Genomic DNA, 15,476 nt, shown 5'->3' with positions numbered 1-15,476 from the left:
CACTATCTGCGTAAATTTCTGATTTGAATGGTAAATTGGTTAGTCCATGACTTCACTGCGCAGTAAATGGTCGGTGGTGGGTTCTGACTGTGGATGGGAGCACCATTTTTAGCAACATGAGAATTGCGAGAAGCTTTTAATCTTCGTCGGTCTCACTTGTGGATTTATATTTTAAGTATGGAATTTTAATGGGTTTAGGATTCACAGATGGTTCTATTTTGGGACCTACCGTGCGTCACGTTCGTTTTTCTCGAAGGGCACAAATCATAAATTTTCAAATCAACCCGGGTTAAAGCGTGATAGAAATCGAGAATTTTACATCATCCAGTTAATTGCTTTCTTCCACGTGTGCTGCAGCAGCCAAACCTGCCTCTCTTTAAATTTTACGAAAATGACGTAATCGCCGACGATCATTTGTTCTTGCGTGTGGCCTGCGAGATCTTTTTTATTTTATTTAATTTTACAGATTTGACCATCTCTCCGTTTGGTTCTCCCACGGAAACGGATTCTAATTTTGGTCAGGCTAATTTGCTGCGCTTTGGTGACGCGGCGAAATTTGATTGGGTAGGCGGTAAGGGAATCCTATCGCAGACATTTGAGAGAAGAGATTCCATCGCTGACATAATGCCAAAATATAGGGAACAGTCCAGCAGCCCACCCTACTAAACCAAACTCTTCTCTTTCTCTTTCTCTATTCCCAAAAAAAAAAAAAAAACAAGAAGAATTTCTCTTTCGGCATTCCTACTTCAGTTTCTACAGAAGTATTATGAGGCAACAAAGCGCAGAGGCTCCACTTTTGAGCAGTAATCATATCAATATTCATGTGTCGTCAGCTCCCAAGCACAGAGCTCTGCGCCTGCTTCTTGTGTTCTTTGCCATTTCATCAAGTTTGTTTATCAATTATCCTTTTCTCTCATTTCTTTCTTCTTTCTTTTTTTTTAAAGTTCAATATTCTGTGAGGATGACTTTGTAGGCAAATTCCATATCCACCCTCCGTGAAGTTGAAGGACCATCTATTAATTTGCTGACTTTTTGGAATTAAATTTACCATTTATCTTTTTCTTTTTTTAAGTGGTTTTTGCTTTTGGACCTTGGTTACTATTAGCCGCTTCACTTATGACCTGGTTGAAATCCTGAAAAAGACATTCAATGATTGTGATTTAGTTTCTTTTATTGTTATTTTTAATGTGGGTTTATAGCTATATATATAAATCCTGATTTTAGTTTGATTTGTTTCTTTTCTCCTGATTTATTATGGTGATTTTATTCAACTAAGTAAGAGATGGTCATCTTGTTTTGTTTGCAATTCAGTTCTAGGCCTCGTATTCAAAGACAAGTGCTTAATTTTTTTTAATGGAAAGCTCAAACTCAAAGTCAATTATGGGGATGTTGTGGAATCAGAGCATGGTGTTGTTGCAGCTGATGATGGTCATTGCTCTGAAATTGGAGCATCAACGCTTAGACTTGGTGGCCATGCTGTTGATGCTGCAGTGGCAACTGCATTGTGCCTTGGCGTTGTTAATCCTATGGCTAGTGGAATAGGCGGCGGTGCATTTATGGTGTTGAGATCTTCAGCAACCTCACAGACTCTCGCTTTTGACATGAGAGAAACTGCCCCTCAAGCTGCTTCACAGGTAATTAAGTTACTCTTTCATCAAACAATACCCTTGTTCGAGTTGGAGCTATGAACCCGGAAATGTAATGCAACTGTCATCAAACAGGATATGTATGAAAACGACACTGAAGCCAAGTATACAGGAGCTCTATCAATTGGAGTTCCCGGTGAGATAGCCGGTCTTCATGAAGCCTGGTTGAAACATGGGCGTTTGGCTTGGAGGGCTCTGTTCCAACCTGCAATAAAGCTCGCCAAAGAAGGTTTTGTGGTTGCTCCTTATCTCGGACAACACATAGCGAACAAGGCAGAGGTGATCTTAAATGATCGCGGCTTACGACAAGTGTTTGCACCAAATGGGAAGTTGTTAAAATCAGGTGATAAGTGTTATAATGTTGAGCTAGCTCAGAGCCTGGAGGCATTGGCAGAACAAGGGCCAGAAGCCTTGTACAATGGAACTGTCGGTGAGAAGTTAGTGAAAGATGTTAGAGAGGCTGGTGGGATTTTGACAATTGAGGATTTAAGGAGTTACAAAGTTGATGTAATGGATGCAATGTCTGCAAATGCAATGGGCTACACTATATCTGGAATGCCACCTCCGTCAAGTGGAACTGTTGGGATGTCAATGGTGGGTAACAAATTTTGCTCAATTCTGTTTATAAATTTCATTACGGAGGAAGCATGTTAAGTGATTTACGTTCTAAACGTTGATGATATGAAGCAGATTCTAAACATCTTCGATAGTTATGGAAGTTCAGATTCTGCAAAAGGAAATCTAGGTCTACATCGATTAATTGAAGCACTTAAACACATGTTTGCTGTTCGAATGACCTTAGGTGACCCCAAGTTTGTAAACAATACCAACACTTTGTCTGAAATGCTTTCTCCATCTTACGCGGAGCAAATTCAGCTTAAAATATTTGACAACACTACTTTTCCACCAGACTACTACATGTACAGGTATAGTATGTAACTGCAAAAATTCAATGAAGCATCATGCAGTTTACTTAAATATGTAACTGGCATATAGCCATGCGGTCATCATGATTCTTTGAATCTCTTTTGAGTCATTCACGGCCAGGTGGAGTCAGTTGAGAGATCATGGAACAAGTCATTTCTGCATTGTAGATGCAGAGCGAAATGCAGTGTCTATGACAACAACGGTGAACTATGCTTTTGGAGCTGGAATTCTCTCGCCTTCTACTGGTATTGTCCTCAACAATGAGATGGACGACTTCTCAATACCCACGGAGATATCTCCTGACAAGCTACCACCTGCTCCAGCAAATTTTATTGAACCAAATAAGAGACCTTTGTCTTCCATGACTCCACTTATTATTACTAAGGTACATATGCATTCATTCATGTTCATAGAATCATAGTTCTTACTCAGATCAATACTCATAGTCTCATTCTTGTTTACTTGCATTGCAGGATAATCAACTAGCTGGGGTTATTGGTGGTAGTGGTGGAATGAACATCATTCCAGCAGTAACCCAAGTTTTTATCAACCATTTTATCTTGGGGATGGAACCTTTAGCTGCAGTCCAGAATCCAAGAGTCTACCACAAGGTTCGTAAACAGAGTTGGAATTCTCTCATATCTGAACTTTTCGTAAGCAAAAATCACGTGGGTTATTAGTGGTAATACATTATTACTAGAATACACGTGATATGAAATTTTTTAAAGTTCAGGAGAGCTCAGATGAGAGACGATTTGAAAGCTCATAAATAATTGGTTCCAATGGTTACATATACATGTAGCATCCAAAAATTTCAAAGACATCATGTGATGATTTTACTCTGATTTTGTGCAGCTGATACCAAATGTTGTTAGTTACGAAAATTGGACGGTGATTGATGGTGATCACATTGAGATTTCTGAGGAAAGCAAACTTTTCTTGGAAAAGAGGGGTCACCAATTGAAGGCTAAGGCAGGGGGAGCTATAGTCCAGTTTGTTGTTCAAACTCTTCAAAATCCCATCAACAGAATCCGAAAAATCGGAAAAGGTATTGACAATGCACAAGCGTTGCATGGAATTCTTACGGCAGTGAGCGACCCAAGAAAGGACGGGAGGCCTGCAGCTGTTTGATTTGTTATTGTAGACGGAATTAAATAAGCACAGCTGTTAGTAGATGGAATTAAATAAGCACAGCTGTTATTATTTTGTAAAGTACTGTGATTTTTGTGTAATCAATAATGTATGCACGCTATCCATTAAGGGTGCGTTTGGTACACGTATTATATTGTATTATTTTAATGTTGGTGTATTATATTATATTGTATTATAATAATAATGTATAATATTTGGTACAACACTGTACTGTAATAATTTTTTTGATTAATTTAAATTAAATATTATATTATATTAATATATTTAAATTGTATTAATATTTCATATTATTATTAATTTTAAATTAATATTATTCATATTTAAATATTTATTATTAGTCATAATAAATTGTAAATTTATTAATAAATTAAAATTAAAAAAATTAAAAATATATATAATATAATATTATTGAACAATAATCATTTATTTTTATTAATAATTATAATGTAAAAAATAAAAATATTAAATAATATAACATTAAATTAAAAAATAATATTTTTATTTATTTATTATTATTATTATTATTATTATTATAAAATAAAAGTAAAAGCAAAAGTTAGCAAAAACTGAAAAGTTGGAAACGAAAAGGAAACAAATATTAAATAATATAATATTAAATTAAAAATAATATTTATTATTATTATTATAAAATTAAAGTAAAAGCAAAAGTTAGCAAAAGCTGAAAAGTTGGAAATGAAAAGGAAAAAAAAAAAAAGGAAAGAGCAAGCAGCAGTTTGCCGCATTAGCTAGTCGGGTTTAGCTAATGCGGCAAACTGCCGCATTAGATTGGCCCATTATGCAGTGTTTCTGTAGCTTTTAACTTACCAAACATGGGCTTGTATAAAGCTAATGCAATGAGGAGTTATAATACAGCAACCAAACATGCCTTAAGACATTAATTTTTTATTTGTTTATAAAAATAATATCCACCCAACAAACTCACCTCAATTATAGCAAGCCAAACTTTTCTCAAGCAACTTTACTATTAGTTTAAACTTTAAGGATATTTATTACAATATTTTGATTTTTATATGCTCTCGTAGGAGTGGGTAAATTTCGGTTCGATTCGGTTTTATATAAAATCGAATTGAACCAAATTGAATCAATTTTATTAAGTTGAAAATTTTTTAGACCTTTTTTTTATTTTTGGGTAATGAATTGAATCAAATCAAACTAATTTGAATTGGTTCAGTTCAATTCAATTTGGTTAGAATTAAAATCAATAATTCATTTCTCTCTTACCTGATTCTCACAATTAATTCAAATATATCAAATCAAATATTTTAAATAATTACCAAAAAATAAAATAGAAATCATCAACTAAATTCTTGGACGCAATCCTCCCTAAACAAAATACACAAAATGAAATAAATTAATAATCTCACTTAATCCTAACAAAGCTTCCAATCTTTTATGTTTTTAAAAGCTTCCAATCTCCACATTTGATGCATCCAATAACGTAAGTACAAATTTTCAAAGTTCTACATAAGAAGAATTAAAATATGAATTAATTGAACAAATAAAAAATAAATAAGCATAAATTATAACTTTTTAATTAAAACACTTATGAGATTGAACTGTTTGATAAAGTTCTAAATCTTGAATGCATGGATCATCAATTTTATCATAAACCTCTTCATTGGTGCTAAAAATGGACCAAGAATATGTCCACTGGTGCTACAAGTGGACTCTAAAGCTATTGTTGAAACAAGAATCGCAAGCACCTCCTTGGCAATAAGTGACAAAATTGGGTGTTTGGTACAATTGTTCTTCCATCAACTCATAATCAAATCTATCGTTGCATGCATCCTCACTCAAGAGAACTAAATACACTTCCATCTCTCTTTTCCCACATTCTCTTTCTTTCTCTCTTTTTTTTTTTTTTCCCCTTTAGAAACTTCTTCCGTATCATAGGTATTTCCTTATAACTCATTTTCCCACACATTCACATCCACATCACATGAAAAAACATCAAAAGAAGTCTTGGACTACAAAGCATGGTAAAAGTTATAAGCTCCTACCAATTGATCTTTGATGCTCACTACCATTGCTTCAATCTTGTTGGTATTATACAAAGATTCAAAATAAAATGAGACATACTCTAACTTATATCGAGGATCAAAGACAACTGCAATAATCAACAATTTGTTCATGTTATGCATCGAACCTCAATCTTTATCCAACTTTGTCTTCATTTTTTTGTCATTTTACTCAACATAGTATCTACATCCTAACACTTTGCTGTCAATGGAGATTGAATAGTACTCACCTAAAAGAATATAAACAAAATAATAGAAATTACATTAATAATAATAAGCATTTTGCTAATAATAAGAAGAATCGACCTTTTGGAACAAAACAATTATAAAATTTTAAAAACAACAACAATAAAATAACAAACAAGTTTCACTAACTTGATAAAAATATAGATTGGAAGTTACAATTAAAGAGGCATTAAACTTCAAAGTGGTGTTTTTAAGAATCTCTAAAGATCAAATAAATACAATTGCATTATCTCAATCTTCATATTTAGTGGCACTATGTTCTCACTTTCATTAATATCCTCTCTAAAATAGTTACGATAATGTTCATCTACTTCTTCCAATTGTTCAAATACCTTTTGAAACTTAAATACATTATCCAACATCAAATAGGTAGAGTTCCATCGAGTAACAACATCTAACACTACATACCCTCTACTTCTAATCTTCTCCTATTCAATATACTTTTTAAATCTATTTTTCAACACACTTTTTATATCTATCCTCCATCACCAGAGATGATCTTATAAATCTCACTGCGTTAGGAATGCTAGCAACTGAACCTTTCAATTCTGTTAATCCTTCACCAACAATCAAGATTATAATATGTGCACAACACTCTAACATAGAAACTTACCACCCAACAATGTTCCATCTACCTGCCAACTCTTTTAACTTTCTCTTCATATACTTAACAGCCAAATCATTTGACCAGCAACATTATCTACAGCAATTATAAGTACTCTATCTATACTCTAAACATGCAAAATAGTCTCAATATCTTTCTCAATTAAGACCCCTCTATGACTTGTTATTTGACTTAAACTTAAAATTTTCCTTTGCAACTACCAATCATAATCAACAAAAACAAGCTATCACAATCATGTAATTGATATTCTATAAAGAACTCCTTGTGTTAATGGTAAGACACACTCTCATTTTACTAGCAATGAAGATATTTTTCAATGATATCTTCTCATGTAAATACAACTGATAGGTATCTCAAACAAGTGTCCACTAAGAAGGGGCTCAAACTGGGTACAAGCAACATGACAAAAATAACGAAATCCTTTACCCTTAACAAAACTAAATGGCAACTCATCAAGCACAACCATTTTAGCACAAGATTTTCTACATCTTCTTTATCAAAAGAAACAACCACGGTATTAAAAGCACTATGCGAAGAGATCTACTACTTTGCTCCAATTCATCTACTTTAGTACTCAAGTAATTTTCACAAACCTTAAAATGTTCATTTTAATGGTCCCATTTCTTACAAGATGACAAGCATAAGTTTTACCACAATAATTACATGAAGCTCTTGGTTCTCTTTCACATCTAGTAAAATGGGCCCATGTATCTGACACTTTAGTTCTTGATATTTTTCTCCTAATTTAACTACACTTTGGTATTACTCCCCTACACTATCATATTCTAAATCCATCTGCGAAAAAGAAACAAAAATAAATAATCTAACACATGCATAAATAAAATAATCTAACTAACTTAATAAGATGATGTGGGTTTTAAGAATTAAAAGGCCAAAAAAAAATTTGTCTGAAAGTAATATATCCATATTAAAACAAGAATGTATAAAGTTAATAATGCAGGAGCTCAACTGCGCATGTTAGCTCAGGTATTTACAGGACCAAATACATTTAATTAAATGAGTTGTATGATTTCTCTTTTGATATTTTCATGATATGGCCTATTATATAAAATGGAATTTGCAAGATAAAATACTTGACATAGGTTCAATTTATGATCTTAAAAAAGAATTTTGCTTTACTACTTGTATTAAAAATTAAGTAATTATTAGACTTCTGGAATGGACAAAGCTTAAGATATATACAAATAAAATTTAGTCCACTGAAAATGATACTTAGGGCATCATATAACTGAACCACGATTTTGAGTGAGAGGTAAATAATTTAAATATAATTTTGGAGCTAAGCTTCTATGTGGGTATTAAAATCAAATGGACACATGACCTACGAAAAAAATGATAGCAAATCAGCTCTTTAGTTTCTATAGATAAAAAAGGCTTTGAAAAGTTAAGATTAACAGTACACAAGCATTCATAAGTAATAGATGTAATTGCTAAGAAACAAACTCACAAACACATCAAACACAATCAAATAACATCATTTGATTTCTAAATGTACAGGATATTAACCCAATTATCACGTCACATAGACAAATAAGATTTTACATCCAAAATTAAGAAATTGTAAATCATATTATAGCAACACAAAGGTGCTTCTTACCCTTCAATCTTCACAAATGAAGCAAATGAGTAAAGTTACAAGTTGTTCTTCATCTTCTACAGAGAGCAGTAATCAGTTAAGGTGAAACCTTAACACAAATCTTAGAAATTGTAAATCTCATGACAAAATCAGAAGCCCAAATTCAAAAAATCTCAATTTAAAAATCCTATATCATAAAATCAAGCCAAAAATAGTGGCAAAGAAAAAAGGGAAAGAAATAAACTATGGAGAAAAGATAGAGAAACTGACTTTAGTACAGCTGATGGACAGTAAATGACGTACGGCAATGGTTGCTTATCTCCTATTTCAATGACGAAATGAAGTAGTAGGCTGTGGAAGTGTGAGACTTAGAGAGAGACGAAAGCCAAATTATCAAGTCAAGATCAAGTCAAGGACCCCATTTGACTTTGGTTATGGGTCTTGATCCCTTGACCAATTTTTATTTTTATTTGACTCTTGATCACATTAAAAAGACTAAAATTAAATCTTAAAAATTATATACCCACACACAATGGCATCATGCAAAACCCTAAAATTATTTTTACTTATATACAGCCACCTCTTGTAAAATCCTTGACTGTCGTCTTAGCAAATTACCCTACAAATACTGGTCACCATCGCTACTAGAAGTTCATCACATGTGCCCCTCGTTTGCAAGTGAGTTTTTATTTTGGCTGTATTTTGTTCATTTAAAAAGAAATTAAACACTTTGTATTGCTTTCATGAGTGACACTAATTTTATTTTTTAAAATAGTCAACATTTAATGAGAATCGTGTTGAGACCATTGATACTATGGAGGACTCTCCCTCCAAAAACGTAAAAGTTCTTAGCGAAGATCTCGTGAAGGTCTTTGTTCACAAGCATGAATGAAGTTCTGCAAAACACCTTACACGAATCCATTAAAAAAGCAAAAACATGATTGCACTGATGGTTTAAGTATGCTTGCAGCACCTTTCACATATGATCCAAGTGCAGTTATACCTAAATCAAAAATTAAAGCATTAGAAGTGTGGTTGAAATCAACTGATGATAAGTTGGTGGACATACCAAGTGAAGAAGTGTCAAAGGACCCTTTTAAGCAGTTGTACACTATGGAGAATTGGCTTGATATCAATGTAAAAAATAATGCTCGTTCACTAATACAATTCAAATAATTTAGTATATATACATATATATTAAAGCATATAGATGCAGGATTTATGATTATTAGATATGGTGTTACTAAAGATAAAACTAACCAAATTGAGAGACATGCTATCATGGAGAGTAAATTTGTGGTAATTGATAATTAATTTATTGTTTTCTTATGTTAAAATTCATGTAAACTCATTTTCTATTCTTAACTCAATTACAGCATGCTTTTACTAAAAAACTTGCTCACTTAAATGATTGTCGTATCTTGTGGGAGAAGAATGATTATGTATCAATGGTGCAAATTTTAAACTATACTATCTCATCGCATGGCATGATGTTGATAAGGTATCAATTTATAATTAAGATTCTTACATTGTTAATGATTCATATAAATATTTTTGTAATGCTTAATGTTTGTAAATACAAGTATATCTTCCTGTAAATATAGAGTCACTTCATTGGGCGTTGGGAGTTATCGAGTTGCGTCGCAAGATTATCTATGTGTATGACTGTGATATATCGACATATAAGGACAAGAAAATTAAGACACGTATGGAACCATATGTACAAGCCACTTCATGCTTGTTGAAAGAAATTGGTGTTGGTGAGGTGTATCCACTTGTTGCCATTAGCCATTCTTGCACATTTGGTAGTAATCCCTCTAAAAAGTATTGGCATTGGTGTCATTTCTCGTACCCATGATGTGGACACTTCAAGAGTAGCCCATTGAATCTCTCCCATGTTTCGAAAAATTGCTCGTCCTCTCTCTGGGTAAACTCTGAGATTTCCCTGCGAATAGCATTGGTTTTATACACTGGGAAATATTTATTCAAAAATTTTGTTACCATTTGTTCCCATGATGCAATGCTATTAGCAGGCAATGTATTAAGCCATGAACGAGCTCTATCTTTTAAAGAAAATGGGAATAGTCTAAGTTTTACATCATCATCTGAAAAATTTTCATATTTAAAAGTTTGACAAATGGCATGAAAATCATTCAGATGATTATATGGATCCTCATTTTCTAGGCCATAAAATGTGGGGAGACAATTTAGCACACTAGGTTTTAATTCAAAACTCCTAGCAGCTACATTTGGGTATCTTATGCATGATGTGCTCAAATTTGCTAAAGGACTGAAATAATCCTTAAATGGCCTCTCCTGTGGTGCTTGTAAATCCATTTTATTTTTAACGTGCCTGTGTGTGCGAAGTGTTTTTTCTAATTCAAGGTCTATAGGTTCAAGATTAGGTAATAATGACCTACGACCATGCATGCAAAATAAATAAAATAAAAATAAAGATGGGAACAAAACAAATAAAAATAAAGAAGATGGAGAAATTACGATATTAACCTTATTGCGCTATTACAACCTTTCTATAAAAATACACAAAAATAAATATGTGAAATAAATTAACTAAAAATAAATTAATAAGATAAAAAAATTACAAAGAAAAATAAATTAAAAATTAAATTACAGAATTTTAAAGAAGAGAAAAATAAAAGAAATACTAACCTTTAAATGTAGATTCACTCTTTTTTTCTTTTTTTTATAATAAAAAAATACAAGAAAACAAATAAAAGAAATTATTCACAAAAATTAATTCTATGAATTAAAATTACTTACCTCCACGGCAACGGCGCCAAAAACTTGTTGTGCAAATTTTAATGTACTCGCAAGCGCACGAATCTATTGTAGTATAGATCAATGGTGACGAGTGTCGATCCCACGAGGAGGTGGATTTTAATTATATGTAGAATTAATTTTGTAAATGGGTGGTGGAAATGATTTAAATTATCCTAAAATTGGAATTAAGATTCTAAAATTAGAATTGCAACGACGAGAATAAATTGAAGCGAAATCTATTAAAATGACGTACTTGGGTATCTGGATCCATATCAACATGCATCATGGGCTAAATAATCCGTATTAATGCCAATTAAATCATGAGGGGGGAATCCACACCTCATGAACCACGCTTTAATCAATATGGTGCTAAGGGCTTCTCGTGCCAAATAATAATAACCTTGTACTAGAGGGTCGGTGAAACCAAGGCGGTACTAGACAAGAATATTATTATTTGTCGACGAGAAGTCAAAACATCCACAAAAACTAGAGGGGAAGAGAAAATAAATTTACCAAATTAAGCCCATGACACATGTTGAGACTTCACCTTCAACCCAAGCTTGAAAGAAAATTGGCCACTTATAATTGAACTAGGGGCAAAATGGGAATTTATTAAAATACAAAGAAAATACAAGATGGAGAAGGAATTACAAAAAATGGATCCCAAAAATAGATTCAGAGATATCAAATTAGCGGGGGGAGGCCCCCTTTTTATAGATACATGGAATAAATTATGGCCATCGGATTAAAAACAGTTTGGACGCTCAGGATTGCGCCACGTCATCAGTCAACAGTCCACGGTTTGACCACGCGGATGAACAGTAACATGGTTTGACCCGGATGAACAGTAACGCGGTTTGGTTGAAAATAATCCTGTGTGATGCATGCACCGTACGCGAGATTTTTCGTCCACTGATATGCTGTCACGTCACCATCAACAGTACATAAGAATTTTAGTCCAACAGGATCGTGACACCTCATCAGTCAATGCCACATCATCGTCCGTCTATGTGAACAGTGCTGTGAACAGTAACGTATACAGTACCATATACGTGAATAGTACCATACATGTGAATAGTGCCATTTTTCCTTTTATGCTCCTCCTAAGGTTTTCGACCGTCCTGAGTTCAAAAGTGATGTCTGTTTTGCCGTCTGATCTCTCCTTTATTATGAAATGACTATAATACCCCTAAAATACATAAATTACTTAATTAAAATAAAACACACGTAATTAAATCACAAGAATGTTAAAAACATAAAAGTAAGGGTTGTTAGTAAGACTTGAAATGTAAAATAACGGTTTTCTCCTTTATAAATATGCATTTTCTAACACTCAACACACCCCCGAACCAGCTTATTGCTAGTCCCTAGCAAATAAAGCGAAAACAAAATTCAAATTCAAAATGATTTTTTTTAAACACTCGTATTTATTCAATCAGATTAATGATAGGAATCAAATAAAAGTATAAGCATTATCTACAGTCTAAAGAAATATCACACCCATATTAACCATCCACATGAATCAGCCCAGTAGACTTTGTTATAGCTACTTTCAAGAATGACATGTCAAACCCTAAAATCTCACTGGAAGTAGTGACACTCTCATAAATAAATTAAACCCAATAAAAATAGTCACTCAAATGAATGGTAATTGAGAGAGAAAATAATAAAGAAGTGATATTACATGCTCTCACCAAGATGAAATAAATATGCCCTCAGCTTAGAATAATATGATCTCAAGTCAAACAAAAATGCTAGTCAACCCACTTTATTTATCTTTTTTATTATTTTTTTTTTATGCATCACTACATCTTTTTAGCCCATATAACTAGCTTCTACTTCAAACTATAGTTCCCTAAAATCAAGAAGGAGTTTTATTAGGACGTAACGTAGGCTAGGGACATGGCTAACAAATAAGGGAAATAAGGAAAACAAAGTGTATGTTTGAGAAAAGTGCAGAGAATTTTTATTTTTTTTTGAAGTTGCAAGGTGGATTTCACCTATTATTTTTATTTTTATTCTTTTGAAACAACAACTTTTGTTTTTTTTTTTTTTTGGCATAACTTCACTTAACAAAATAATTATTTACATTTTTCTCAAACATAAATAGGTGATGGAACTTATAAGACATCGGGTAATACTCCAAATCGGAGTGGGTCAAGATGATAAGTTGACAAAGAAAAGGTTTTTTTTTTTTTTAAAGGCTCAAAAGGGTTAACTATGGATATTTAATCAAATGGATGGCTAGAAAGGCTCAAACGGATCAAAGATGGCATTTCCATCGTCTTTTAGAGCTCTAAATAATCATCCATATCTACTAGTTAGATGGGCCTCCCAATGTAACAACACACTTTTTTTTTATTTTATAATTTTTTTTAAGGGTTAACTCAAAAGCAATTTAGAGATCGTGTGAAAAATAATAAACTGCTAAGCTGTATAAAGAGTGGGCAAAAGGGTTATTCTCCAAGAAAAATAATAAGCTCAAAAACTCACTTGGTACTTATTATGACATATTCATTCCTTCAAGCAACTCACATTTGTCTCCGACATCAACATGTAAAGTGGCAAACATAGCGTAACATCACTTAAGACCAAAGATAATACAAATACTAAAATTTGAAATTAATCATGTCATCCAATGTAAAAACAAATCACACAAAATTTTTTTTTTTTAAACAACATTCTACCCCCCAACCTATTCTAAGCATGAAATGAAAATATGCTTGTAGAAATGTGAAAATGATGCATAAAAACTAATTAGAAAAGTTACACGTAAAATGATAGAAAACGAAAATGATTTTTTTTTTTAAAGAAGATGCGTTTCTAGAGGAACTACACTCCATATTCAGCCATCTTCAACTCAAAAGTTGGAAAATGTATATTTATAGAGGAGAAATTAAAAAGAAGAAAAAAATGAACATCAAAACTTAATAAAGAAAAAGAATTTTTTTTTAATTTTTTTTAAGTAATTTTTTTTAATTTTTTTTTAAACGATGAAGATGCGTTTCTAGAGTCACTACACTCCATATTCAGCCATCTTCAACACAAAAAGTTAGCAACAGTTAGTTTATACAACAAAAAATCAGTAAAAACTTAACCAAGATTCCACAATTGTCGACTATTCCCTCCCCCCAACCAGATCGAAACATTGTCCTCAATGTTTTAAAGGAAAGAAGTAGTGTTTAGAAGACATCACCTGGGTAGTGTAACACAGAAGAAAATATTTACAGGCGAAGAGTTAAATCTAATTTGTACTTCTTACTACCGCTACTGTTACCATCATTATTTGGACGCTCCAACACAAAGGTCCAGGGGTCCGGCTCCGGTTTATAAGCTTGTAACATATCAAGTAGCTCATTAGCAGTGTGAGCACAAATAAAAAGTTTTTTCGCATGGGAAGGAATGAAGTAGTTTTTTATTGCATGGTTAAGAAATGCGATAAAGCCATCATAAAAGTTATTGACATTTAACAAACCGATGGGTTTCTGGTGAATGTGCAGATGGGCCCAAGATGCTAGTGTGATAAGTGCCTCTAGTGTCGCAAGATCTCCTGGAAGGAAAATAAAAGCATCAGCATGATTAAGCATTTCAGTTATTCTTTCTTGCATACCTGAGACAACTAACTCGTCTCCAGTTGATGAGTCAGACGAACTGCCCAACGGTTTTAGGACTCTTGGGATGATGCCTAACACTTGACTTCCTCTGACAAAAGCTGCTTCAGAGACCATTTTTGATAACCCTCGGTTACCTCCTCCATACACAAGTGTAATTTTCTCTCTGCTATACTTCGACCAAGATCGATGGCTGCCTCAACGAACGCTTTATGTTTGCCATAAGTAAATCCAGCAAGCTTTATGTTTGCCATAAGTAAATCCAGCAAGCACACAAATGTTCTTGAATTGTCTATTTGGAGTAGCTGCCATTGTGATACTTCTCGAAAAACAATTTGTGAGTGCTTGACAAAAAAAATCACATTTAAGAGTCTTGGTGACAGTGGGTCACAGTTGTGTATGAGGTAATATGTCAGTGTCAAATAACGCGTAAAGCACGTGGCTCGCAAGTCAAAAAGAAAACAGTAAAAAGGAAAAACAAACAGTAATAAAATTATTAAAGACAATAATGCACACAATAAAACAATAGTGAAATAAAATAACAGTAAAGTGAAAGGATATTTACAGGTAGTTGCGACTGTGGCTCACATCTTCCTCTGGTTTTATGTCCAGAAACGGCTTGAACGCCCTCTATGGGTTGAGAATAGGCTTCCTATCCAGTTTTCTTATAAACTGGCAAACAGGGTCGTTTATAGTCAGATTCCCGAGACTATATCGTGCATGCTCTTTCTGGAATAATGGCCATAACTGGAGAATCGCTCCTTGCACATATCCATTAGGATGCGTTTCAAGAGACAAAATGATATCATCCAATGACTCCTTATTCAAGTCATCCCTAATGAATTGAATCTT

The 15,476-nt window shown here is 33.1% G+C and overlaps 1 protein-coding gene and 1 long non-coding RNA gene across 2 annotated transcripts; one reads left to right on the top strand and one right to left on the bottom strand.

Moving 5' to 3' along the window:
• The first annotated feature begins 468 nt into the window (after positions 1 to 468).
• Positions 469 to 3,849, top strand: LOC102608321 (glutathione hydrolase 3). Its single transcript, XM_006475300.4, has 7 exons — positions 469 to 887; positions 1,312 to 1,634; positions 1,722 to 2,240; positions 2,337 to 2,572; positions 2,694 to 2,958; positions 3,047 to 3,184; positions 3,429 to 3,849. The coding sequence occupies exons 1-7, from the start codon at positions 767 to 769 to the stop codon at positions 3,702 to 3,704; spliced, it is 1,878 nt and encodes a 625-aa protein (XP_006475363.1). The 5' UTR covers positions 469 to 766; the 3' UTR covers positions 3,705 to 3,849.
• Positions 3,850 to 5,236: 1,387 nt separating this feature from the next.
• LOC112497889 (uncharacterized) lies at positions 5,237 to 9,004 on the bottom strand. The gene is made up of 2 exons (XR_003064851.2): positions 8,254 to 9,004; positions 5,237 to 5,994 (listed from the first exon to the last, which is right to left on the bottom strand). It is a non-coding gene; the product is annotated as an uncharacterized LOC112497889 (long non-coding RNA).
• Positions 9,005 to 15,476: the final 6,472 nt, after the last annotated feature.

Source organism: Citrus sinensis, chromosome 1 (assembly GCF_022201045.2).
Source record: "Citrus sinensis cultivar Valencia sweet orange chromosome 1, DVS_A1.0, whole genome shotgun sequence".
NCBI classification, from domain to species: Eukaryota; Viridiplantae; Streptophyta; class Magnoliopsida; order Sapindales; family Rutaceae; genus Citrus; species Citrus sinensis.
The sequence above is the reverse complement of the archived record's forward strand: the minus strand, read 5'-3'. Positions and strand labels throughout refer to the sequence as shown.